Source organism: Camarhynchus parvulus, chromosome 23, assembly GCF_901933205.1.
Source record: "Camarhynchus parvulus chromosome 23, STF_HiC, whole genome shotgun sequence".
NCBI lineage: Eukaryota > Metazoa > Chordata > Aves > Passeriformes > Thraupidae > Camarhynchus > Camarhynchus parvulus.
In genome coordinates, this window is record NC_044593.1 from 2,664,740 (window position 1) to 2,692,156 (window position 27,417).

The following is a 27,417-nucleotide window of genomic DNA, read 5'->3' on the forward strand; positions in this document are numbered from 1 at the left end:
CAGGGAAGTGGCCGCTGGCCCGGAGTAACCAAAGTCATCTTTATTAATTGCGGCGGTTCGTTACAATAAAAAGGGAGCCACGTGTCACGGTCACTGCACGGCGCTGGCCGGGGCGGGGGCCGGGGGCCCTTCCCAGGCACATCCCTAAATTGGGGGTGCAGGGGGAGTGGGGAGGGGAAGGGCTTTGGGTGGCTGAGTGGGTGCTGCCGTCACGGAGGTGTTTAGCACCGACGGACCCCCAGGCGCGAGGGACCCCAGCTGCCTCTGACCCCACCGCCCTGCCTGAGGGCCTGGGCGAGGTTTGGCCCCAGATTTCGGGAGGTTTGGCCCCAGATTTCGGGAGCTACCTGGCACCCACTGGCCCTGCCCTGAGGGGTGGCTGGTGATGCTGCGTGGGGCTGCTGGCGCGGCAGAGTGAGGAACTGGGGTGGGGTCTTTCCCCCTCTGCCACCAAAAGGGACGCTGAGGGGGGGACAGGATGTTTGGAGGACGGGGTTAAGGACAGGGATGAGGCAGATGCAGCCTCCTGCCCCACCACGCTGCTCTGCCCTGGAGGGAGCTCTCCACCCTGTTCCTGGCTCTGTGCACAGTGATGGGGGAGCTGGGAACAGCCACATCCCAGGGTGTCCCTTGGCCCTGAGAGGCATCAGGTAGGCGACAGCCCTATCCCGGGGTGCCCCACCCCACAGGGCTCCAGGAGCTCAGGGGGAAGGGGTGTCCCCCTGAGGCGGTCTCTAGCTCCACACTCAAGGGACAGCTGCTGTCCATGTCCGCCCTCCGGTCCCACCCACCGGTGCCAAGCCCAGCGTGCTCCTGTCACTGCAGGTGGGCTCACTGAGGAGCATCTCCCCCTGCAGCAAGGCACGGGGGGGACTATTGCCTGTCCCGGGCTAGTGCCACATTGCAGAGGTGCTCCTGGCCTCCAGGCTGGCAGGAGGGAAGGACGGGCAGATGAGGGATGGGCTGAGGGGGAGGAGGGCTGAGCGGGAAGGGGAGAAGCGCGTGGCGATGCTCCGTGCGAGGGAAGCGGGGCGGCTCGCCGTGACCGGGGGGCCTCTGCTGCTCTGGCCCGTCCCACCAGGCAGGACACAGCGCTGGTCACGTGTAGTTTCTGGTTTATTCCTTGGGTTATATTTATATATGTATATAGGGGAGGGAGCCCTGGGTCCCCACGGCACCTGAGCCGCGGGCGGGGGGAGCAGCGAGGGGACCCCTTTGTCCCCAGCACGTCCCAAAGCCTCGTGCCGGCAGGGCAGGGCTGGGGGGCTGCGGCCGGGCAGGGGCTGGGGGCCCGTCCCACCGCACACCAGGGGATTGCACTGAGTACAGAGAGGCTGGGGGGCCTGCCTGCAGCCCCCTCCCCTCCAGCCCGGCGGGGCCGGGGGCTGGAGGTCACCTCTCTTTGGGTTGGGATGCAGGGGCGGCTGTGCAGAAAGGCTGGGGAGTAGGAAGGGGACAGAAAGCTGGGACACAGCCCCAGGGAGGGCAGAGGGAGGGAGGGAGAGCCCCGGACCCCAGGAGAGGCTGGCAGGGGCATGCGGGCAGTGGGGGGCAAGGGGACGGGGCAGAACCGGGCTTTGCGTTCGCCCGCCGTCGGATCCACGAAAGGGCTAAGATAGAAAAGAGAGAAGCTGTGAGTGGGGCCAAGAGCTGCCCCAGGGTGTCCCCGCGGCCCCCCATCACAGTGAGCTACGGCCGCGCCGTCCAGTCCGGGTAGAAAAGCGGAGGCTGCGGTCACAGCCGGGTCTGCGCCTCGGGGATGTAGATCTCGATGCTGTCCGCGCTCTCAGTGGCCGAGCTCTGGCGGAAGGAGGCGGCTCGCTTGGCTGCCAGGAGCCGCTTGCGGGCCTCCTGCCGCTGCCGGTCCACCGAGTCCAGGGAGCGCTCCTTCACCGGGTGCACCTTGGAGCGCGGCGGCTTCTTTGGTATCGGGGGAGGCACCTTCTTCTCCTCCTGCACAGACAACAGGGGCTTCAGGCTGGGACCTCCCAGGAATGGGCATCCCAGCGGGCTCAAGCCATGCTGAGAGGCTCCACAGACCCTCCCACAGGTTGCAAGGCAGGGCTGCACATCCCTTTATCCATCCCGTGCCAGGATCCTGCCTGGCCCTTTGCTGGGAAACATCGGTGGGAGAGCAGCCCTTCTCTAGCCTGGCTTTTTCCCAGCTCTGTTTTTCAAGGGTTTGCTAAAAGCAGCCACCAGTGAGAGCCCAGCAGTGTTTTGGGTGCAGGTGTGCTTGGGGATGAGGAGGGAGGAAGAGGTGACAGGTACAAGTGGCAGTGGCAGAGTCCTGCCCTCACCTTGGGCTCCATGATCTTCCACCCATTGGCCTTGAGCTGCTGGAGCTCCCCAAACTTCATGCTGACATCCTCAATGGAGAGCTGCAGGAGGTCCCAGAAGCCAGCCAGGTCTTGGAAGGTGGGCACAGGGAATGCGTTGGGATCCTGCGGGGACAGAGGGACAGAGTGCCACCCTCATCCATCAGTGGGATGTTGGCTCTGCTGGCCATGGGGCCATCCCAGCCCCCTGTGCTGGCTCTGTGTCCAGCTCTCCTCCATGGTGGTCCATAGTCACTGGCTGAGAGTACAAGACACCCCCTCCCCAGCACAGCTGACCCCTGGCACGCTGCCCTGCCCACACTCACCATGTTCTGCTGGCAGAGGCGGTAGAACTGCTGCACCTTCTGGGACATGAGGAGCTGGGCACTGCCCACCGCGCTCCGGATCTTCTCCAGGACTGGGGGGAAGAGCAGACAGTCACAGGCAGCTCAGAGCCCTCCAACACATCGTGTCACTTCTCTCCTTCATATCCCTCTAGCCCCAGAGGGGTTCCCAGTGTTTCTTGCCCTCACTCAGCCTCTTTAGCTTTGGCAGGGAAGATGCTCCAAGGTGGGAGCACTGCAGGACAATGACTGTGCCCCCACCCAGCTCTGCAGGATCCCCAACCCCTCCTTTTGCTGTGACACCCCACCCCACCCAACTCACTCTCCTCGGGCAGGTCATAGTCCTCCGCCTCCCTCTCCATCTGCTGGCACCAGCCCTCCATCTTCTCCACCTCTGCCTGCAGCAGTTTGATGAACCACTCCCCATCGCGGTGGCACGGGGAGGCGCGGCCGGAGTCGGGGAGGCTGCGGGAGCCCCGCTCGATCCAGGCATCCCTCCGGGGCACCTCCACCGTGTCGTACTGCAGCTGGTAATCCTCGCGGTACGCCCACTGCCCCTGCGTGTGCACCGTCTTGTACACGGCGTACTGCCGGCCCGACTCGGGCTCCGAGGAGTGCCGCTGGAAGGGCCGCCCGAACTGCAGGGCTTTGTCCTCGGTGGCCACGGCCAGCCCGGTGAAGCCCTCGAGCTCCAGGTCCGCCTGCACGCCCGCTGTGACGCTGTTGGAGCGCTTGAAGCGCGCTCGCCTGCGGAGACAGGGAGAGCTTGGGGACCCCCACTGCCAGTCCCTCACTGTCCCATCCTCCTGAGACATAAACTTTAAGGAATGTAGAGATTTTAGAGGAGTTAAGACTTTAGTTAGAGATTAGCTTTATTGGAGTTGATTATAATAAATGGTGGGGACCTTCGCGGCCAGCAGGGATTGTCCCGTGCCCCTGAGACATAAACTTTAAGGAATTTAGAGGGTTTAGAGGAGCTAAGATTTTAGTTAGAGATAAGCTTTGTTGGAGTTGATTAAAATAAATGGGTAAGCTTTGATGAAGTGAAGAGTTAGTGGTTAACTGATAATTGATTGCTTGTCAGCACAATGTTTGGTTAGCTGGGTTTATAATGAAGAATATAGAAACTGATAAATAGCTTTTAGGAATGTAAGACAATTGTAGGCCTCCCCTGTTCTGAAACCAATTGAAGACAGGGAGTAGGAGTCCTACCAAGGGTTCAGTTGTCATATTTGCATTGAAAATGTAGAAGGGTCAGAATGAGGAAGACTTCGTTTACTTCCTCATTTTGGGACCTCTCCCCATGAAAGGGACCACAGATCCATTTCAAGGAACAAATTATGCATGGTTAGCGTTTGAACTAATTACCATATGAAGCAGGGAATGGGATGTAACAAAGTTATGAATATGCATTTGTATTTTGGGTATTCAATACTTGTATAGATAAAAGAGCTCTGCAATCACCTGTAAATTGCAGTGTGTATTTGGGAGCTATCCCACAATAAGCACACACTTTCTAACTCTAAACTGTTAGAGTTCTTGTCCATCACAGTTGGATATTGCTACTAGATCAATATCCATATTTTTTTAATAAATCACCCCTGTCAGGTATGACAGTGGCAGGGGCAGGGTGAGGGACACCCACGGGTAGGATGGGGCTGGGGATGCCAGGGTGGATCCCGGAGCACTCAAGGCCACAGGCGCAACCCTGAGCAGCTGCGATCTGCCAGTCCCTCATCTCCTCTGCTCTCAGCCTGTTTCCATGGCTACCAGTGCTGGACCAGGGATGGAGAGGAGCACCAGGCTGCATGGGCACAATGCCAGAGCTCCCCTCCTGCAGGCCATGCAGGTTCTGGCACACCTGGCGTTCCCATCCCAGCCAAAATGTCATGGTTAGCTACAGAAATGCCCAAAGGTTCATCTGCACCTGGCGTGGGCTCAAAGCTAAGGGCTGAGCCCAGCAGAGGAGACAGGAATAGGGCAGGAACAGGGCAGACCCTTCTCTGGGCAGCAGAGAAGACAAAGGAAAGGCCAAATCCTGCTCCAGGTGGGGGCAGCTAGCCTGGGATGGGGATGCTGCTGAGCTCTGGGGTTTCAGCCAGAGAGGAGAGGGAGAAGATGCTGTGGGGTGGTGGTGGTGTGCAGGAAGCCCCCAGGAACCCAATGCCCCAGCCTAACCATGTGGTACCTTTTGTCCTCCTCCACCTGCACCCCGATGGAGTGGAACTCCCTCTGGCTCCGGCTCTCTGTATCCGAGTCAGAGACGGCCTCAACCTGCCGAGGGGCAGAGAGAGAGCGCTGGAGGGAATCCCCAAAACACAGCGTGGTGGCTCAGCACAGCCCACACCACTGGGGCAGCCCCCAGGGAGGAGCAGAGCCCACCTGCACGCCGATGGAGGGACGCCACTTCCTCTGGCGAGCCAAGCTCCGCAGCTCCTCCCGGCCTGGGATGGCCTTGATGATGAGCGTGGAGGGCTTGGGAGCGGCACGGGGCTGGACCGGGGGCAGGTCGAGGGCCACGGCCGTCACCTTGGAGCTCTCCAGGCTCTCGGCTGAGTTGCAGCGGGCCGCGGCATCTTTGGACCAGGCGGGGCTGCGGGCGACCTCGCTGGGCAGGTAACTCTCGTGGGTGGACTCGGTGCTGCTCTGCGCCGTGACGGAGATGAGAGGTTTGGCTTTGGTTCCTGGAGGGATGGGAGGTGGAGCTTTTCTGTAACTGAAGGCTGTTGTGGGAGAGGCGCAGGATGAAAAGGCACGTGAAAACACAGACACTTGCTCATTTCCCGCCACGAACAGGGGCCCCGGGGAATGCTGCCCCTCTCCTCCCACAGCACGGGGATCATGGCCCCACAGGGTTTGCCCCTAAGCTGGGTTAGATATGGGCCAGAGTTCAGAGGGGCTGTTTGATCAGGTTTTGGGATTGGAAAACACCCCAGACCCACACTGGCCACATTGCTGCAGCACCCAGCAAGGGGCAGAGATGGGGACAGAAGGAGGGGATGGCAAATGGCTGCTGGGGACACAGAGCAGCCCCCTGCATGGGACTGGGTGACAAACAGGATGCTCACACTCTGTCCTGGGCACTACAGGGGTCAAGGGCCAGGAGGAGGGCAGCAGCAGCCCTTGGCAGGTGCCCAGGTGAGCAAGCAGGGAGATGTGGGGTTCCCTCACGCGGCCAAGCCCTCGCCACCCCCCAGGACTCACAAGTGCTGGGCTTCAGGATGCTGCTGGTGATGGGCGGCCCAGGAGGGGCCGACATGGAGAAGAGTGAGAGACAGTCATCGTCCTGGGAGCAGCCTGCCTGGATGGCCCGCAGGTAGCTGTGGCTCCGCATGCGGAAGCAGCCGGGCAGGTCCAGCGCCTCCACGGCCTGCGACTCCACCTCGCCGAACACCGACTCGCAGACGGCCTCAAACTGGTGGTTGAGCTCATCATTGATCTGGGGAGAGCGGTGGGTGAGGCTGAGCCAGGGCAGGGGATGCTCAGAGCGACATCCCTGCCCCAGCCTGCCCCGTGGAACCCAAGCCACAGAACGTACCTGGCCGGTGGTGAAGGAACGGCCGTAGCTCTGTCCCCGCGGGAGCATTCGCGGTGGCGTGCAGCAGCTGGGACAGTTACAGATATATGAATCAGAATAGTGCCTACTTGCAAACCTAATGAGAGACAGTGGGAATAGAAGGGATGGCACCAAAAGCAACACATTCCAGCAGAGCATTGGGAAACGCAGCCGCAGTGATCCTCCCGCTGGCCACTGCTGCTGTCCCCATTCCTCACTGCCCCCAAAACTGTCCCCTACTGGGACTGGAGCACATCTCAGCCATCCCCCTTTGAACATGACTCTTCTCCCCACAATCTATGTGTGGCTGCAGCCGCAGGTCCCCCCCAAAAGCCCAGCATAGCCATGTTCCCCCCAGTGCCCTGACACAGAGCAGGGACAGGGCTGGGCGCTGCTGCACTGGGGAATGCAGCTGTGAGTGGGGACAATGCCGTGAGCAGGGACGGTGCTGTGAGTGCAAAATGCCGTGAGCAGGGACGGTGCTGTGAGTGGGGACAATGCCGTGAGCAGGGACATGCCACTTGTCCTCCCAAGGAGCCCTGGGCCATGGCCCCGCTGCTGCCTGCAGAGCTGGGACAGGGCCGGGAGGCAGCAGCCCTTACTTGGTCCTGGCCTGGTCGGCGCTGGAGGAGCGGCGGTAGCTGTCTCGCCGCGTGGCCGCCCTGGGCAGCACTTTGGAGCTGATGTCCGAGTCGGCGCTGTCCTCGTCGCCCATGGCCTTGATGTAGCTGCCGCTGCGCATCCGCCGACACGGGATCTCCCCGTCCTTGCCCGCCGGGTACCCGCTCCACTCGTCCTGCGGCACCTGGAGCAGGAGGCAAGTGTGGGAGGATGTGGTGGCTGGGGTCCCACAGGTGGGATGCAGAACCAGCCCGAATCCAGCCCAAATCCAGTATGTGTGTCCAGTTGCCCCATCCTCCCCATGCACTCCAGAGCTGCAGGGACAGACCCGGAGGCTCTGACCCTTTTGGAAAGCCCCAAAATCCAGGAGAGCAGATCCCTCCTAACAGGCACAGCTCCCCATTCCCACAAGGCGGGGCGGTGCAGCAGCTCCCACCTCACGGCCCCTCTGGCAGGAGCGTCTGGGCCAAATCCCACCCATGCCAGCGCAGCACCCGCCTGACGTATCGGGCACCAGTGCCACCACGTGCTGCTGACGCCAGCACCACGGGGTCCTTGTAGGGCAGTGGCAGGGGAATGGTGTCCCCTGGGGCCCCCAGCCAGGCTGATGGGGCCAGCACCCTGCCCCAATGCCCCCGCTGCCAGCGGAGACAAGCCCCAGCCACCCCCACTCCCAGCCAGCACAGCATTGCTGCTCCCTGTCTCCTTCCCCCAGGAAAGGGAGAGAAGAGTTAATTAGCTTTTAATTGGAAGGGGGGTGACCTAGAAGGCAGCCCAGTGATGAGGCAGGCAGTGGCACCCAGCCAGACACACAGGCATGATAAAAGCAGTGAGAAGGGAGCAGGCACAGGGCTGCTGGTGAGCTGACAGAGCTGTCTGACCCCAAATGCAGCACAGGGCAGGAGGCGGCAGATGGACTTCGAGGAGACATCGGGGCCGTGGGAATGGGGCACAGGTACTGGGGACACAGAGCAGAGCTGGAGCATCCTCACAGCACCCCAGGCTGTTGGATGGAGCGTCCCAGCTCAGGCTCACCCCACAGTCACCCCAATCCCCTCACCCTGCCCAGCCCCTCACCTGCAGGTACTGGTATGCTCGGTCTTTGGCCTTTGCTTCCTGAAGCATCAAGGTCTTCTCGGTGCCGCCAGCGCTGGGATAGGCTTCGCGGGCCTGGCTGACGGTCATGGTGTGCCAGGCACTCCTCTTGAGCGTCTGGCCGTCCAGAGACATGGACATGCCGGCACAGGCCAGGCATTTTCCTTCCCCGCCGCCCTTTAGACTCTTCAAGGTCAAGTCTCTGAAGGCACTTTCGGGAGCGTCCACGCAGTACTGGGTGCCCTGGTCGGCGGCGTGCCGGCCGGACACCATGTAGCTGCTGTCGCTGTCCAGGTTGTCGTCGGAGCTCCACCAGCCCAACATCTTGGACCGGTGCCGGGAGTCCACCTTACGGTCCTTGCTCTTGCTGCGCTTGCCGTGGCGGGACTGGTGGTGGTGGTGGTGATGGTGGTGGTGGTGGTGGTGGTGGTGGTAGCCGTCCCCGCGGCCGTCCATCTTGGCGCCGTTCTAGTCCCGCTTGGCCGGCGCCTCCAGGGAGTGGGACTTGGCGAAGAGCTTCTGGACGGAGTGGACGAGGTGGCGGATGCGGCTGGGGCTCTCGCTGCGGGGCTCGGCGCCGCCGGCCCGGGGGTACTGCAGCGTGTGGAAGCCGTCGTGGTGCAGCGGCAGCTGCTTCTCGAACTGGTCCAGCAGCGTGGGGGGCAGGCGGTTGATCTTGCTGGCGGGGTGGGCGGTCGCCATGCATTCGTCGCAGGAGTCGTAGGGCTGCTGCTGCTGCGCGTGATGCATCCTCGGGAAGGTGCTGCTGGCGCTGGCGGAGGGCGGCTCGCTCAGGGGCCCGCCCGGGCACTCGCTGCCCGCGCCAGGGCAGTAGGGATGCTCCAGGGAACACGGCTCGCTGGGGCTGGGCAGGTAGGGCGGCCGGCCCTCGGGGATGCAGTCGGCGGGATGCTCGCAGTTCTCGGGGATGCAGCGGCAGCGGTGGCCAGAGGAGGGCTGTGTCTGGCTACACTCCCCATGGTAGCCCTTCATCATTTCAGCACCCACCCCATAGCCTCGGCATCTTGCCGGGATGCCCCTGCGGGCTCATCTGTGGGGACAGGGACAAGAACAGTGTCAAGATCCCTATCTGCACCCCCACAACGAGCAGAAAATTGGGAGCAACCTCACAGGAACGAGCTGAGAAGGCTGGGAAGCTTCCAGGGCAAGATTCAGCCCTGCGAAGTGCCAGAATCCTGGTTTTCCATGTGGTGACAAGAGCACGGTGCCCACACCAGGCACCTGGGGTTACCCCCAGCTCAGGCGCTTGGAGGGGGCAGTGGGAAGGAGAAGGTGCTGCCAGCAGCCATGCAGGCAGCAGGGCCTGCAGACGGCGAGGGAGGACATGCTGCCATCAGCAAATCCTTGTTTTCTTCTCCAACACCAAATATTATGAAGTGTTTCTCCATTAGAAAGCAGCTCTGGCTGAGTTTTTCAGCCGTTGCGATTCACAGCGCCACTAATGAGCTGCCGTGGGGTGCGGGGGGGCCCAGCTCTGATGTCTCCATCCAGCCCCACATGGAGACCCATGATCCAGGGCTCTCCTACCCTGCAAGCCCTCTGGATGGGGAGCCAGGAGCAGAGGTGGCTGGGCTGTGTGAGGGGCAGCCCCAGGGTGAAGCAGGAGGATGGACGGCATTGAGCCAGCCTGAGCCCGTGCCAGCCAAGGCTGAGCTGTCTGCACCCATGGAGGTTTGTGTGCCTTGCAGCCCCTCAAAGGCTCTGTCTTTGGTTGGACTGTAAATGAGGAAATTACTTATTCTCCAGAGTATCTCGGCTAATTAACAGGCATCGTTAACGCTCTTGTTGTCATATTCGGGCAGGGTGCTGCAGGCAGCACGTCTCCCAGACTGGCTGCAAGGAAAGGTGACCGTGGGATGCTCCCTGTGGCACGTGGGGATTTGACCATGGAGATTGGAAAGGAGGGACACTTGGAGGGCTGGTGGGTTGGGCTATGCCCCCGAGCAGCCCTGGAGGAGAGAGCGAATTGGGGTCCCCAAGGTGTGTAGGAGTGGGCAGCAATGGCGTTTTGGCCCTGAGCAGCAGACAGGGCCCTGGGAACACATCTACCTTAAGCCAGCACCACCTTCCTTCCCAGCTTTTTTGAGGCTGGATGGCTCCACCCTGCACTGCTCCCCATGCTCAGATCCCGCTCCTGCTCTAACAAGGCTCCCTAATTGCTGAGCGGAAGGTGCAGCTGGTACAGATGAATCGTCTCCCCTCCCCAGACAGCTGCTGCAAGGAGCAGGAGCAGCAGCGTGGGATGGAGCTGCCTCCCTGGCCTGGGATCGAGCAGCATCATGGAAGGACAGACAGACAAACGGGCTCCCAGCCCAGCTCTGCCTCCGCGGGCTGAGCTATCATCTCCTGCTCGGGGAGGGAAGCTCTCAGCTGATCCAAATATTGCTGCCGCGGCGGCAAGAAGGAGTCAAAATATCTGCGGAGCCTGTCAGCACGAGCCCGCCGGGCTTTTGTGCTCGGCAGGTGCAGGAATTCAACAAAGCCGGAACCGCGGGCGAGGCGAGGCAGCGCCGCCGCCGCTCCCCCGCACCTGCGGAGCGCCGGCAGCGGGTGGGGACGCGCCGCGCTGGAGGATCCGTGTCCCAGCTCACCGAGGCGACACAGGCGTCTACGCCCTGCCCAGGGACCAGCAGGGCTCCCTGAGGGCAACCTCGGGATGGAGAAAGGGTTGGGAGAGACCTTGTGGAGCTCGGAATGGGCGGCACAGAGCAGGGTCCCCATCCGAATGGCCTCACGCCATGATGAGAGAGCCCACTCCTGTCCCCTGTGCCAGGAGGGCAGGGTGGGCAGGCTGGCAGTGGCACTGGGGCAGCTGACCAGAGCATGGCTCACGGGCACATGGCCGAGAGCTGCAGCTGTGTCCCTCCAAAGGCCAATGCACTGAGCAGCCCTTGGGATGGAGGGATTTGTGCCACCAAAGCACAGATTTAAGTCAAGGGGGAAAAACCCAGCCCAGCTGAATTTTGTGCCATTTAACACCAGGGTAATTACCACCAGTGGGAACCTACCGCCCACACAATTATGTGCTAGGATAAACTGGAAGAGCATAATTACCATTACAAATAACTCACTCCTCGCCTTTATTGCTTCCAGCCTGGAGAAACTCCCACCAGTGGCTCCCCATCACCACCTCCCTCTGATGTCTCCCCCCATTGTGAGGGTCAGCACAGGGAGGAGAGGGGCTCGTAGTCCCTGGTGCTCCAGGCCATCCTGAAATTCAGGCTCCTGCTTAATTTCCCACGGGAGCGCTTGGCAGAGGCAGCTCCACTTCCCAGCAGCTGCCCCATGAGATCCCTGCCTTGGAGGCAGCGCCGTGCTGAGCCCCAGGGCTGCAGGGATTCAGGGCAGACCCACCAGGAGCCTGAGCTTCCCTGGGACTCCACAGCACCCAGGAACCTGCCATCTTTCCTCCAGCTCCAGGAACACCAGCGGGGATGTGAGAGGACAACAAAACCCCACTACAATGTCTGCGTCTGGCAAACCACCCTCACACAGGGCAAGACTGGGTTTTCCAACCCTTTCATGTCTAACCCCAAGAGCTGGGGTTGGTGGCCCTGCACTCGGGGGGTCCTGGCCCCCTGCCCTTCCCCAGCAGCCCCACCACGGGCAGCCCGTGCTGGGGTCCCAGTGACGGCTGCTGGTGGCACTCACCGCCCGGCGCTCAGGGGGATGCTGTCCTCATGGTCTCACCAGCAGCAGCTCCTCCACGCTGGGAATCCCTGGGGCAGCAGCTCTGGGGGAGGAACAGGATGGGGATGAAGCCAGAGGCAAGGGTGTTCCCCTCCCGAAACCAGCCTGAGCCACCTCCCTGGGTATTTTTTATCAGCCCAGCCTTCCATCCTCCCCTGAGGCTGCCCCACACCAGCACAGCAACGGGGACAGCTCCGCACGGCCACGGCCACGTGTTTCACCCAGTTTAGCCCCAAAACCATCCCCAGTCCCATCCTGTTATGCAATCTCCTGCCAGCGGGTGCCAGAGCCGGCCCAGCGGCCACCTCGCCATCGACTTTCATTTGCTCGGGCTCCGGCCGCTCGCTCCACAAAGCCTCCTCCCGCCACCCCGCCTTCCCAGCGCCACCAAAGGGGCTTTTTTTCCACCTTCCAGCCCGGGAGAAGTGCGAGCTCGGCCCGTTCTGCAAATTAATGCGAGGTTCTGCCAGCTTGGGTCCTGCTGGGGGACCTTTATGGCTTGGGATGAAAGCGGGAGAGAACAAACACGCAGCGTGAGCGAGCTGGAGCCGGGGAAAAAATATAAAATAAAGTGGTTTTCCCACTTAGGGGCTGAACAAATTTGATCTGCGGTCGTCGGAAGAAAATAAATATGGAATACTGCCAGGTCTTTTCCACCGTGCTTTTAATCTATTTACTCTTTCCCAGCTCGTTGTAAGTGAGAAGGATTGTGGAAAGCAAACATTTTATTTTATTACTAATTGCACTGTTATTTTATGAGGCTGAATTAGTAAAATTTACTCAGTCTGGAGGAAAAAAGAGGGGCTTTAGTAAGAGATCACCTAATTTAGAAGAGAAAGGGGAAAGGTGAAGAAAGGGAAAGGGAATAGGAAAGGAAAGGGGGAAAAAAAGAGAGGAAAAGGAAAGAGAAAAGGGGGAAGGGGAAAAAGAAAAAGGGAAAGAGGAGAAGGGAAAGAGGAAAACAGTGTGAGCAGGATGCAAAGATCACAGAAAATACACTGGCTGCAATCAGAAAATCAAAACCAATTACTGTTAATAAAAGAAAGCAGAGCAGCTGCAGGCAGGCGCTGCCTGCAGAGGGCTGTGAGGGGCAGGATCCAACCGAGCACCGCTGGAAAAAAGGGATGAGGCAAGATTTGTTAAAAGTCATGAAAGATGAACACAAGCTGAGGATTTGCAAATATGAGTGGAGCAGGAAGTGTTTACTGAGGCCGCTGGGAAGGCCACGGAAGCCAGCACAGCTGGCTGGGACCTCGACAGGGCTGGGGGGCTCTAGCACCCCAAAAAATCTGGAAAACCCTGACATCCTGACATAACTGGGGGGCTCTGGCACCCTGAAGCTGGGGGCATCTCCCCTGGCTCAGCCCTGCCCTGACACATCCCTTCTCACCTAGAATGGGCACTTCCCAAGCACCAACCCCAAATCCACGATGCCCCGGGGCTCCAGTCCAGCACAGCCACCCTGCTCCACAGCCTGGAGGCTGAGGACAGGCCGTTCGACGGGCTGGGCACGTTATTAAGCACATGATTAATTTTGGCACCAGCCCCAGCTGCCTGACAGCTCCTTCTCCAGGGCTGGGAGAGCGAGCGCGAGAGGTGCTGCCTCTGCTGATGCAGCGGTTGGTGGGATGAAAAATCCTGCAATGCAGCACTGCTTCTTAATGAGCCATTTGTCTTTGAGTCTTCTTCACTCATTACCATGCCGGGAGAGGGATGGGAGTTGCCCCACGTCCCCGTCTGAGCAATTACTCCTGGAGCAGAGCGAGGAAATACGGCCACGAGGCGCCCAGCTGCCAGGGATCCCGCACGGCCGCCAGCGCGGGGACTTCCCGCCACAACACCACTGCCTCTGCCTGCTGCCACCTCGGGGGGACAGCAACCCCCTCCCTGCGCTGCAAACACAGCCCAGGACCACCCACCCCGGGCCCAGACCTGATTCTCTGGGGGCAAGAGCTGCTGTGCTGGGTGTGCAAAGGAGCTGGAGCATCCTGGAGCTGCTAAGGCAAAGAAAGGAGTCTGGCATTCCATCCCTGCAAAGCACAAACCAGATCTTGGTGGAAGAGCCACATCTTCAAAAGCTTTAGGATGGGGAACATCTGGGCCTGGCAGCAGGGTGCCAGGAAGATGGTTGAGAAGGAAAGAGGTGGCACAGGGAATGGGAAGCTGGCTGAGAGGGAAAGAGGTGGCACAGGGAATGGGCCATGGCAGCGTGCACAGGAAGGGCTGGCAGGGGTGAGAAGCCAGCAGCCCCATGGCACAGGCAGCTCCAGCCCCCTCAGCCCCACAGCAATGCTCATCCTGCCCACAGGAGCCACCCAGGGCATCGAGTGCCAGAGGTGGGACCCCACAGCCAGAGCATCAGGAGCGCAGCCAACTGAGCTGGGAGATCCCCCGTGGAGGGACCCCCAGGCCAGGCAGGGCTCCAGGGAGCCCAGCCCCTGCCAGCTGGCACAGGGATTGTGGGCACTGAGGCGCAAGGATGAGCACCCATCACCGGTGATGCGACCCCAGCTGGCAGTGGTGTTGGATGAACCCCTTTTCCCCATCACCCCCATTTTTCCCTCCTGGTGTTGGATGAACCCCTTTTCCCCATCACCCCCATTTTCCCTCCTACCCACATGGAGCCACCAGCCAGGCCAGGCTGCAGAGGTTTAAAGAGCCGCTTACTCCCCAGCCCTGCTGTGTAATGACTGAAGCCAGGGATCACTCCAAAGCCTCTTTGGTGAGCTGGGGGCAGCACAGCCGAGCGTGGCACCAATGCCAGCTCTGGCCATCTCCTGACCATTTCCTCCCAGCCCCTGGGCAGGCTGCCCCTTCCATGCCCAGCTTCACTGCCACGGGGCCCCCAGCAGGCTGGCACTGCCATCCCTGCTCTGCTTGGCTGAGCCAGGGCTCTCACCTGTCTCCAGCGTTGCTCCTCATCCTGCTTCCCCCAGCACGAGGCACTCTCTGCTCCACCCCAAATAACATCAATCCCAAATAACACCAATCCCAGCCGGTTCCCTTCAGGGCACCACACCCCTCCCAAGGGCCCACAGGGGCTGGAGTTTCCAGGAACGGGGAGGAAGCAGAGCTCTGGTCCCTGTGCCAGCAGGGATGCTCGGGGCCATCACGTCCCATTCCCAGGCTGCATCCCCTGGGGTCAGGGCTGGGATGAGCACTTGGCACAGCCCAGCTTGCCAGCAGAGGACCCAAACTGCCGCTTTAATGGATGGGCTTAATTTGCAAAGCTGATGAAAACCTAAATATTTAAATACATAATTCTGCACAATGCTCTTAGCGCGGGGACAGAGCATGGGGAGGGGGGGCACGGCTGCTGAGTGAGGACATGGGAGGCATGGGGGACGCTCGGGTGGGACCACCTGGGTCACCTGGGCCAAGAGCACCTCCATCACAATTTGGGGACCATGCACACCCTTGTCCCCAAAGCCAGCAGCACCCACAGAATGGGTGCCATGGGGAGCTCTGCTGTTGGCACTGGAGACCTGCTCCACCACCCAGAAGCATCCCAGAGAGAAATGTGGGGAAAAGGGAGCGTGGTCCAAGCCAGGGAGCTGTGAAGGGCAGTGGGATGAGCCCCCATGGAGATTACACCACCGATACTCCTGCTACAACAGCTTAGAGATAAAAGAGATTTGCAGGATTTACCAGCAATACAAATTGAATATTTAATTTTAGCTGCAGGGGAGGAGCGGGGGCTCATCCCAGGGGTGCACGGAGGTGTGCAGGTGGTGGGCCTGGAGAGATGTTTCCAGCTCTTGGGGGAAAACTGGGGGTGTCAGAGCCATCCCCACGAGCCAGAGGGGCAGGGCATTGTCATGGCACTGGCACTGGGCACCCTCTGCCCAACCTGCCCCTAATCCCACCAGCCACTCACCGCTGCCAATGGCACAGCACAGCCTCTGCCAGCACGTGGAGCTCCTGCAGGATCATCCTCGGCTGAACCACGTGTGTGTGAGCCCAGCACCAGCTCTGGGGGTGCTCAGGAGGGGCCCTGACCCCACACGCTCCCCCTGGGCCAATGCGTGGCTGCTTTGCTGTGCTCCCCTCTGGCCTGACCAGGATGTACCCAACGAGGCTGTGCCTGGCTGAGGATGTCCCTGGATGGGGCCATTTGCCACCCAGACCATGGATTTGGCAGGGAATGGGGCTGGAGGCAGAGGGAGGGAGAAATCTGAGTATCCTGTGGGATGGGGTGGAGAAACCCCCAAGGGGACCCAGCCACCCTCTACTGGGCTGGAGCAGGGGCAGAGCACAGGCAGCAACAGCTGTGGGAACGGCGCTGCTGGCTGTCCCCAAGGCCAGCACGGGGTCCCCAGGGTGCCACCGAGCCAGGTGCCCATCCTGGCTCAGCCCTCCATGGCCTGTGTGCCGGGCTGGCGCGGGTGCCAGCGCAGGGAGGGCTGGGGGAGGACGGCAGAAGATGAATGAGGGAGTCGGGAGGCTAATGGCATTGTCTGGAAAGTAGGTCATGTGCTGAGCAAAAAGATATTTATATCAAAGCTCGTTCCCCCGCAGAAGCTCCCGAGCTGGGTACAGGCAGCACCACGAGCCCATGGCCGTGCTCTGCACCCCCGTGACACCCGTGTGGCACCTCATGGCACTCCACACCCCCTCCGTGCCCGGCTCTGCCACCCTGGGCCCCCACCTGCCCTGCTCAGGGGTGGCAGTGCTGGAGGTGAAGTCATCCCAATGGAATGGGAGCCACGGCAGCTTTGCCTTTTTCTGACCTGGCTGCAGGCTCTGGGCACTGAATGGCACCGAGTTATTTTTGTTTTAATGCAACCTTTGCCAAGGTGTGATGCTGCCCTGGATGCTCCTCAGATGGGCACAGTCAGCCCAGGATGGCCACGGAGGGTCCTGCACAGCCCAGTCCAGGCTCAGCTGTGCCACCCTGGCCTCTGCCAGCACCCAGCTCTGCCCATGCTCCTCACACCCTACATCACCCCTGACCCGAGATTGGGCCAGGTCTCAGCCTTGTTGCAAAGCTCAGCCACCTCCTTTCCTGCTGGGAGGAGACCTGTGCCCCAGGATCCCTCCCTCACAGCTCCAGCCTTCCAGAAAAAAAGCCAAGAAATCATCCCAGAGATGGAGTCAAGTGGTTTTGCCCCTTCTGGCCGTGCTGCCCCGGCTGTGGACACAGCCCAGCAGCAGCCACGGGGCCATCCAGCAGCCACGGGGCCATCCAGCCCTGCTCTCCATCCCCATCCCACACCTGGCAGCCAGCACGGGAGCAGGTTCATTTCCCATAAGAGCTGTGTCGGCTGAATTTACAGCCCGGCTCCAAGTTATTAATAATAATGGCCTCACTCTTAAGTAGAGCTTTTCATCTGCCTCAGAGCCCTTTCCAGAGGACGTCTGCAGCATTATCACCGTTTTATTCTCGTTTCAGTGGGCACAAGAGTGAGATGGAGAAGGGGCAGCTGATCTGTGGTGTGGAGTGGATGGTCCCACGGGGAGCCCGGCCACGAAGCCCCCAGGGAGGCTGGAATGCCAAGGATGCAGCCACAGCCCCGAGGCTCCTGCCAGCCCCGTGCCGCGGTGATTTACACCAGCGGCGAGCCCGGGCCCTGCCGCACGGATAAATCCACTTCAGGCAGCAATAAACCAGCGTCACCACATCGGTAATCCGCAGCGCTGCCACCGCCGTGAGGAATCCAGGGGCAACGCACATGTGCCGATAAATCCCGGGCTTGTCTCGGCGGGGAGGTCCCTGCGGTGGAAATCCCCGCTGGAGCCGTGGCCGGAGGGGTGGGTGCAGCCAGGGAGATGCCAGCAAGGGAGACCCTGGGGATGGATCCAGCACAGGGGGACTCGCAGCGGCCACGTGGGAGCGGGGACATCCCCGGAACGCCCCCGCCGTGTCCCCCCGTGATGCCCACCCACCCCGGGTGTCTCCCTGCCGTGCTCCACAGCGGGGACTCGATGGGCAGATCTATTCCCCTGTAAGAGAGCTTTGATCTGATGTTATTTTTTGTTTACTAGCAACAAGGTATTGTAAATACATCTTTGCCGATAATTATAGAGTCTGGGCGCACACCTTAATCTCCATAAAATATCAGATGCTACAATTTGCCTGATTTAATGAGATTGGAGGCTGATAAGCCGCTGAGCAAAGCTGTAAACTTGGGGGGGAGGAGGGAAATGATTGCAAATGTGCTAAACCGCCTTCGTCCTCCTCCTCCTCCTGCTGCTGCCACGTGCCCAGCCCGGGAGCGTGTGCCCAGCCCCGTAGCCCCCTGCCCAGCTCCAGGGGTGTGCCCGGGCTGTGCTGCAGCAGCTTCACGCAGGGATGGGCATTTAGGGCAAACGGAGCTTTTTATACAATTTACCTCATTAAAACTCCAGGAGCTGAGCGCAGCACCGGGCTGTGGCCGGGGGCTGTGCCTTGGCACACTCTGCTCCCCATGCCCTGCCAGGGGGCAGCCAGCACAGCCCCAGTGCCAGGCTGGGTCCAGGTGCCAGCTGAGGTGTCAGGACAGGGTCCCCAAGGGGCACAGGGGCATGGCTGGCTGCATGGGCAGGTCAGGATGGACGTGTGTCCGTGTGTCCGTGTGGGTCCAGCTACGTCCAGGTGTGTGCCCAGCCCTACCTGGCACCACTGGCCATGCCAAGGGCAAGCTGGGCTGAGGGGTCCATGCCACCCAAGGCCACTCTCCTGCACGTGCACAGCCGTGCCCACACCACGTCCCTCACGGACATGGGGGTTTGTGCAGTGCCAGGTGCCCAGGGTGGGGATCCCCTCCTGCAGGGATGGGGGCCCTGCCTGGAAAGCAGGAGGCTCCTCCTGGTAACGAGCAGCCCCGTTTCCACAGCAACCTTAAAGGCCCACAGGTGCTGCCTCACCAGCGGCTCTGGCATTTCTGGGGGACACTCAGCCCCCTGCACCCCGTCCCCCCAGCCAGCAGCCCCCAGCCCATCTCCCCCAGGAACCACCTGAGCTCACCCACAGCCCCCTCCCTGCACTGAGACCCCCAGAGGTGCAGATCCCCTGGAGCCAGAGAGATGGGACCCCCCAAAAATACCCCCGTGCCCACCCCGACATCGTGAGGAGCCAGTGCTGACCTACAAATGTCAGGCTGACAGGTTAATTACTCTCCCTCTTCCTCGGGCCGTTATCAGATGGAGTCAGACGTCACCTGAGACTGTTAATTGGGCTAATTATTCCAGTTTCAGATTTTAAATAATTAGTTACTGTTGACTCCAGCCTGACTTCCGCAATTTTCTATAAAAAGGTCAAACGGTTCCTGGAGCCCAAAACCCAAGAGATGGGGTGGAGGGGCTGCAGCAGAGGCCAAGCACACCGAGACCCCTGAGCTGCCTGGGGACACTGGGGACAGCGTGGTGCCCACCTGTGCCTCGTGGCCTTGCTGGAGCTGGCAGGAGAGGGACATCATCAATGGCAACAGAGGGAAACCAGGAGAGGGAGGGGGTGTGGAAGCACAGGGTGAAGGGTGGGGGGTGGGAGGGAGCCCCTTTCTCCCTCCCCCAGCATGGTGACAGCTGCCCCAGGCTGAGCTCCTGCTCAGGCTGAGCCACAGGAACCCCCCCAGCAGAGCCCAGGGTCCACTGGGCACCTCATCCCTCCTGGCTGGGCTCCCCAGGGCTGAAATCTCAGCCCAGGGGTTTCAGCAGCTGTGATTGTCCCTCTGGGTCTCCCTGTGGACGCTGGGCAGTGGGCACACGGGCAGCACTTGTCCTTCAAAGGGTTTGGTGGCCAAAGCAACCCCTGGTGCCCTCGGGCTCCCTGCAGAGAGCACCTGTCACCTGCCCAGCCATTGCAGAGGGACACGCTGGGCAGAGGGACAAGCAGTACCAGCTCATCCCCAGGCTCGTTCCCTCAGGAACACCACGCTTTCTCCCAGCCTCATCCCCGCTATTAATAGCCTTCACTAGCCTCCTCGGGAGCCATTTGCATATTTGATTGCAACTCCGGGGCGGGGCAGGGCCCTTCAATCAGCCGCTCCCGCAGTCTCATTTGCATGGCTTGACATTTTGTTCTGGGAGCAGTGACACCGGCACTGCGGTTGGGGACAGGGTTCTGGGGGCCCGAGGTGAGCCCAGTGTCACCAACCAGCAGCGCTGCTCCGGGCACATCAGCCAACCTGTGCGTGCCCGGGAGCACGGAGCAGGGCCGGCAGCCCCTCCCTGGCTGTCCCAAACCCGGCAGGGAGTGCTGGAGCCTTGCTGGCCCATGTCCCCACACGCCCTGCCCTGCCCTGTCCCGCTCTCCAGCCCGTCCCTGTCCGACCTGCCCGGCGGGACGATCAGAGCGCCCGCGGAGGGGAGGCTGTGCCCAGCCCGGCGGGCAGGGTGTGGGTGACGGGCACAGCGCTGGGGTGAGGGCACACAGCTCCGCGCCGTTCCTGTCCCACCAGCCCTGTCTGGAGCTGCCGCACATCAAAGGGCAGGGGCAGGGCGGGACGTCCCCAGGGAAGGGGGGGACCCCGTGGGGAGCGAGGGTCGGGACCGCCGCCGGTTCGTGCTGCGGGTCGGACTCGCGGCGTGGGGCCGGGATCAGCACCGCGGACAGCGCACGGCTCCAGCGCGGCCACCATGGCCAGCGCCACCACCGCCACCAGCACGGCCACCACTGTCACTAGGGCCACCACTGCCATTGCTGTGCCACCACTGCCACCAGCATGGCCACCACTGCCACCAGCATGGCCACAACTGTCACTATGGCCACCTCTGCCATTGCCATGCCACAGCCGCCACCAGCATGGGCACCGCTGTCACTATGGCCACCACGGCCAGCGTCACCACCGCCACCAGCACGGCCACCACTGTAACCACAGCCACCACTGCCAGCACAGCCACCAGCATGGCCACCGCTGCCACCAGTGTCACCCCAGTGCCCAACAACACGTGCCACTGGTGTCCCCGCCAGCTGCCCCTGTGGCAGCCCCAGGGCAGGGCTGTGCCAGACAGCGGCAGGAAGAGCTGGGCAGCTCCAGGGCCCTGGGCAGACACAGCCCGGAGCTGTGTCCCAGGACGCCCTCGCTCCCCCCCGGCTCTTGGCATCACTTGACAGGAAAAAACAAGCCCGGGTGAGGCGTGGGATCAAGCCTCAGGATGACAGGGATCAGGAGAGGGCTCTGCTGCTTCCCTCCCTCCTGCCTCAGTTTCCCCTCCAAGGAAACACAGCAGAGAAACAGGTTTGTGTCACGGAGAGGCAGGGTGATGGGGGAATCCACTGAGAGGTACAGAGGGACCCAACTGCCACTGTGACTGTGCCAAGGAGCCAACTGAAGACAGGCAGGGCTCGAAGCACAGATGTCAGCACCGGCTGTGCCGCTCCCCAGCAGCGGGGCCGTCTGGCAGGCAGAGCTGGGGCTCCCCAGCTCCATCCCCAGGCCGACACACAGACACACAGACACACAGACACACACAGAGGGGACCTTGTCCCTTGCATACACAGAGGGGCAGCCCTGCCCCGCTCCCCACAGCCCCCACTCAGCACATCCCCTCCCCCAACGCTCACAGCTCCCAACCCCAGCACACACCCTGTACAGCACACACAGCCCCCAGCCCCAGCATACACAGCCCCCAGCCCCAGCACACACCCTGTGCAGCACACACAGCCCCCAGCCCCAGCACACACCCTGTACAGCACACACAGCCCCCAGCCCCAGCATACACAGCCCCCAGCCCCAGCACACACCCTGTACAGCACACACAGCCCCCAGCCCCATCACACACTCCCTGCAGCACACACAGCCCCCAGCCCCAGCATACACAGCCCCCAGCCCCAGCACACACCCTGTGCAGCACACACAGCCCCCAGCCCCAGCACACACAGCCCCCAGCCCCAGCACACACCCTGTACAGCACACACAGCCCCCAGCCCCAGCACACACTCCCTGCAGCACACACAGCCCCCAGCCCCAGCACACACAGCCCCCAGCCCAGCTCTGCAGGGAACACGAGCAGAGACCTCGGGGCTGGGATCTCCCCATCCCGGTCGGGCGAGCTTCAAGGCTGTGCCGGGGCTCGTCTGAGCAAGGGCTGGCCGGGAGCCACAGGCTGCACACCGAGGAGAGAACGTGGCTGCCAGGGAGGAGGATTTGGCCACGAAAGGGTTAAGGCTGTGAGCTGCCCGGGCCGGGGGATCTCGCTGAACTGGCACCGCTGGGCACAAAGCAGGGCTCTCCCAGGACTGGGGCTGTGCCAGGCACGGAGCCCCCTGCACGCAGCCAGGCCCTCTCCCCTCCCACCCACCACCCCACTCACCCTCCGCCGCTGCTAAGCCATGAAGTTGCCGGCCTGGGCTGGGCAGGAGCCGGAGGATGGATTCCCTGTGATCCTGCAAATTCCCCGCGGGCCGCCCATGCCGCGGCCAGGCCGCGCAGCGAGGCCGGAGGCGTCCCCGGGGTCACGGCCACCCACGGCAGCGCAGCGGCGGCGGCGGCGGCGGCGGCCACGCTCCGGGTGCCGACACCGGCACCGGCACCTCGCAGCCGGAGAGAGGCGGTGGCGGAGCCGTCGCCCCCGCGCGCTGGGGACACACCCACGCGCGCTCCCCGGCGCGCTCGGCCACCCCCGCGCACCGACAGCACCCCCGGGAAGGGGCTGCCCACGCCGGCAGCGCCGCACGCCCACCCACGCACAGCCCCGCACGGCCAGATGGACACACAGCCCCGCACCGCCGGACAGACACACAGCCCCGCACGGCCAGACGGACACACAGCCCCGCACGGCCAGATGGACACACAGCCCCGCACCGCCGGACAGACACACAGCCCCGCACGGCCAGACGGACACACAGCCCCGCACGGCCAGATGGACACACAGCCCCGCACCGCTGGACAGACACACAGCCCCGCACGGCCAGACCGACACACAGCCCTGCACGGCCAGACAGATGCACAGCCCCACAGGCCGGTGGATGGATGGACACCCGGCCCTGCACAGCCAGACAGACGCACAGACTCACACACTGATGGACGGACAGGACCCTGCACAGACAGATGGACACACTGCCCCACACACAGATGGATGGATGGATGGATGGATGGATGGATGGATGGATGGATGGATGGATGGATGGATGGATGGACGGATGGACGGACAGGACCCTACACACACAGATGGACACTCAGCAGCTCTGTATCACTGCACATGGCCATGTGCACCTGGCTGCTCCCACTCACAGCGTCCCATGTGCCCCACCCCACACACTCCTGAGCACCCCACAGGCACCTGAGCGCTGCCCTCGCCCCACCAGCTCCCCACACACACCTGCTGCACGGGAACCGTGTGCTTCCCCCACCATGGGGCTGTCCCCAGTGTGCCCCCACCCAGAGAGGGCCCAGGGGAGCCTGAGGGACATGGGTGTCATGACACAAACATGAAAGCTGAGGCCATCCCTCAGCTCAGCTGCACAGATGGCACCGACCTGGGGTGCATCAATGGGGTCTCACCCTAACCCCACCTGTGGGGACACCAGCCACAGCAGGGACAGCCACTTCCAAGGCATACAGTGTTTCCCCAGTACCAACCATTCACCATTCCCAAACAAGTGCCCCAGCACCCTCTGTGCCACCACAGCACGTGCATCCCTTTGGGAAGAGGAGAGGTTCCCCAAGACTGGGAAATCAGCAGGTGCTGTCACAACAGGACTCCATACCTTCAGCTTTTGTGGTCCTCTCAGTCCAACACAGCACCCCTCCTGCCCACAGACAGGCTGTTCTCCCCCTTCCCTCTGCCCACCAAAAACTTCAGCTGATTCCCAGCCCAAACCTCTCCTGATCCTCCTGCAGGAGAGGGCCAGGCAGGCAGCAAGGCCCCGTCACCACCCGCTGCCCAGAGCTGCCAATTTAAGGCCAAGCAGACTCCTGGTGAAACACTGAGCTCTGGCAACCCCGCCACAAACATCTGCTCTTCCAACAGCACCGTGATTCACAGGCTATTAATTGGGGCATGGCAGCTCTGGGAACTGTTTGCATCCCCTGGCTTTGCTCAGAGCCACAACTCGCTGCTGACAAGGTCTGGGTGCTGGAGGCAGAGCCAAACCTGGCACAGCACTGGCTGCAGTGGAGCCACACGGGGACTGGCCATGGGCACCGTGCCCAGCTCCCACACTGGACACGCAGGAGTGATGCAGAATGAACCCCAGGAAAGCACAGCAGTGGTGCCAGTGCTGGGCAGAGCCAGAGTGCCCGCTGAAGATGGGGGCAGCGGGCAGGATGCCTCTCTGATGGGGTTGGCAGGTGCTGGGGGTGTTCCTCAAGTTGCTGTCACCAAACATGAGCGTGTTTCCAAGGGTGTCCCAGCCACTGAGCCACTCGCTCCCAGGGGTGCTGGCTTCATAGCAGACCCTGCTTGGGCAGCACCAAACCCAGGCTGAGTGGAGCCTCCAACATCCAAAAGGAATCTGAATTCAGAAGCTGATTAGAAACCATGTCATGGCTTCTTCCTGCTCCAGCATTTGGGGAGGAGTGAGCTGGGGGGCGACGTGGAAAATCTAATTAAGATTGAGGGCAGGTTGCAGAGGCACTGACACAGGCACTGCAGGAGCACGGCTGCTTGTGGGAGGGGGACAGGAGGTGCTGCAGCAGCCCTGGCCCTGCAGAAATGGGGAAGGTACAAATTCATTCTCCTTAACCCGATGGGCACTTGCTCCACGGCCACGTGCTGTGGCGGCTGACAGAGAGCTCAGCTTTTGGACCTGTGGTGGCCTGGCCCTCTCTGTCCCCTACTAGTGACGCTGTGCAGCCCTGGGAATGAGCTGCTGAGCAGGACTGGGCAGAAGGGGCTCAATCCTGCCTGGTTGGGGCGAGGTGAGTGAGGAGTGCTGAGCTGCTGCCCTGCCCATGGATTTCCAGTTGCCCTCCCTGTGCTGCTGCTCGTAGAGGGACCAGGCATGACAGGACCATTGAGATGGCCAAGATCTGAAGGCCACTTTATCAGAGCAGGCTTTACACCTGGTTCTTGGGGATGGCAAAGCCCAGGGACCAGCCTGAAGGGGCACTACCCAGGTTCTGCAGCACCAAGCAGCAAGCACTCTCCACATCCCCTTCCCCTTGCCCTCCGCAGCCACCTGCATCGCAGGGATGTCCTCCCGCTGCGAGGACCTGCCACCCCACGGCCGGGGTGTCCCCCAGGGCACGTCCAGCCGCAGCCCCGGCCCCCGCCCGCCCCCGAGTCCCCCTCTGCTGGCACGTCTCGCCTGCTATTCTTAGCTCTCCAGCGCTGCGCTCTCCCGGCAATGGCACCGTATATTACTATTATTGCTGGCTGCCAACGTCTTGAAGCAGGCAGCCAGGATCGTGATGGGGCTTCCACACCCCTGGTGACCTGTCATTGGGTCCCTGCTGGGCTCTGGTCTTCAACAGGCTATTTCAGGAAATCCAATTTGATGGCCAGAAGGAGCACAAGCCACACATTCAGCCCCTGCGCTGGATCCAGGCTCCTCCTGTTTCTGCTCAGATCCAGATTTTAGCTTCTCCCGTGTTGGCAATAAGGGCCAAGAGTCACCTTTGGCTCCAGATCCAAATTTCTGGCTGGGTGGGATCCAGGGTTTCGGCTCAGCTTGCTGGAGAGATGCGAGCGTCTGCAAAACCTGGATCTGGAGCCCCAGCCCCCACCGCAGCAGCTCCACCTGGCCATGAGACCCCAGCACGGGGCCTGATCCTGCCCTTGAGCGTGGGCAGAGCTGGGGAGACCCACACCAGCTCAGCCACCAGCCACCCACACAGGCTCTGCATCCCACAGGTCCTGGCACTGCTCTGCCTCTGAGCTGCTGATGGGGAGGCTGAAGGAAGGGGCCCCCAAACACCCCCAGCCTGGGCTTCCCAACACCCTCCACTCATCCCGTGCCTTGGCCAAGCTGCTGGGTGGGAGCCAGGCCCAGCAGGAGGATTGAGAAGGCTGGGGGCTGCTCCTCCAAGCCCACGTGGCACAAGCCTTGGCACTCAGGAGGGAGATCTGGGCACCGAGCTCAGCACCATCTCACCCAGGCTTGGAGAGGGACACCACGGTTTTGTCACCCTGTTCACCAGAGCAGGGATGGCTGGAGCTGGTCCTGGTGCCCTGGCTCAGTGGGAGTAACAACACCCAGGGCAGCCCCAAAGTTGGCTCACACCAACAGCTCCCCACGTCAGTGCTCCCACCACCGCCACAGCCAAAAGGGGCCCCTCCAGGCTCGGATGTTCCACGGTCACTTTGATGGCTATTTTTGCATTCCCAGCCCTGCCGGCGCTGTAACAATGCTTGAAAGGGCTGACATGCTCCTTGCAGCCATGCCCAGCTCCCAGTGGCCTTCCCCTGCTCCATCCCTGCACAGACAGAGTCCTCAAGGGCTGGGAGCCATGGATGCATTCGGGGGGGAACAGTGGAGCATGGGGGTGAGAAAGTGAGGAAGAGCAAGAATTACATCCATTTCCTAAAGGAGAATCTGCACTGCTGACCGGATCCTGCTCCCGTTTACACCAAGCAAGGCTTCCTGGATTCCCACGGGGATAACCAACCCCCACCAGCCAGGCTCTGTCCCCTTTTCCTGGCCAGGGGACAGGCAGGGATCAGCTGTGGGTGAGGGAGGTGACATGCAGGGCTGGATGTCACAGGATGGAGAGAGACCAGCGGTCTCAGCACCAACTTGCTCTGCAGATTTGGCACAGCATGGAAGGACCAGACCGACTCCTCCAAGAAACCCCAACAGTCTGAGGGAAGAAAGGCAGCAGCAAGAGCGAGCAGCCAGACAGGGGACCCCGAAGCTCTGCTTGCCTGCCAGGCTGGCTGGGACCATGGCACCTGCATGCACGGTGATGGGCACAGCTCAGCACCCGGCCGGGCGCTGTCCGAGCCTCCCCCCCGGCAGGATGGGGAGGGGGAGCCCGGTGGGTGGGGAGGGGTCCTGGGCCTGCCCCGAGCCCTCCGCAGCGGGAGAACGCAGGATGGCTGGCGTCGCCATCCAGGGGAGGCTGGAGGGGCTGCGGGCTATGTCTCTCCCCAGTGCCTCGGGCAGCAGGAGATGGGGATGCCCGCTGGGAGCAGGAGATGGGGACCCCCTCTCCCCCACCCACCGGGGAATCCTGGCGGAGCTGAGCGCCACGGCACCGCTGAGACGCCCCCGGCCATCCCCCGGCTCCTTCCTCCCCGGTTCACCCCCGGACAGCCGCTCGGCGGGGCCGGATGGGTCCGCAGGTGACACGTCCCGTTCCCGCGGGGCCGGTTCCGCACGGCTCCGGTGCCTCGTCGGTGAGAGCCCCCCTCCGCACCGAGCACCGCGGACCCCCGGGACCGCTTCCCCGCACCCCCCCTCGCTGAGCACCGCGGACCCCGGGGATCGGCCCCCGCTCCGCGCTGGGCACCGCGGCACCCCCGGCACCGGGGCCGCCCCCGCCGCTCTTACCCCGCTCCCGCCTCCTACATCCTCCGGCGGCTCCCGGGCGGTTCCCCGACGGCCCGGCTCGGCCGCCCCCGGCCCGGCTGCTCCCGGCCCGGCTCGGTTGGGCTCGGCTGGTCCCGGCTCGGCCGGGCCGGCGCCCCGCGCGTGGGAGCGCGGCGGGCGGCAGCATGCGAGTGGCGGCGGCCCCGCAGTGCAGCGCGGGCGGGCGCGGAGCGGCGGGAGCGGAGCGGGGCCGCCGCGGCGCCGCCAAGACACGGCGGTGGATTTTCCCCGGGAGCCAGAGCGGGCGGCGGCGGCGCAAAATGGCTCCGGTGCGGCTCTGCCGCCGCCTCCCGGCGCCCCGGGACCCCCGGCGGGGGAGAGCGGGGGCAGCCGCACGTGGGGCCGGGGAGATGCTGCGGGCGCGGGATGAGTGGTACC

The 27,417-nt window shown here is 62.4% G+C and overlaps 1 protein-coding gene across 1 annotated transcript; it reads right to left on the reverse strand.

Annotated features, from left to right (window-relative positions):
* Positions 1-36: 36 nt before the first annotated feature.
* On the reverse strand, positions 37-27,097 carry DLGAP3 (DLG associated protein 3). The gene is given in 12 exon segments (XM_030964396.1): positions 37-1,953; positions 2,301-2,444; positions 2,645-2,736; positions 2,985-3,409; positions 4,851-4,936; positions 5,045-5,385; positions 5,867-6,101; positions 6,201-6,267; positions 6,821-7,023; positions 7,917-8,985; positions 11,607-11,688; positions 27,001-27,097. Coding segments are annotated over 10 exon segments (2,826 nt in total). The 5' UTR covers positions 8,931-8,985; positions 11,607-11,688; positions 27,001-27,097; the 3' UTR covers positions 37-1,734.
* Positions 27,098-27,417: the final 320 nt, after the last annotated feature.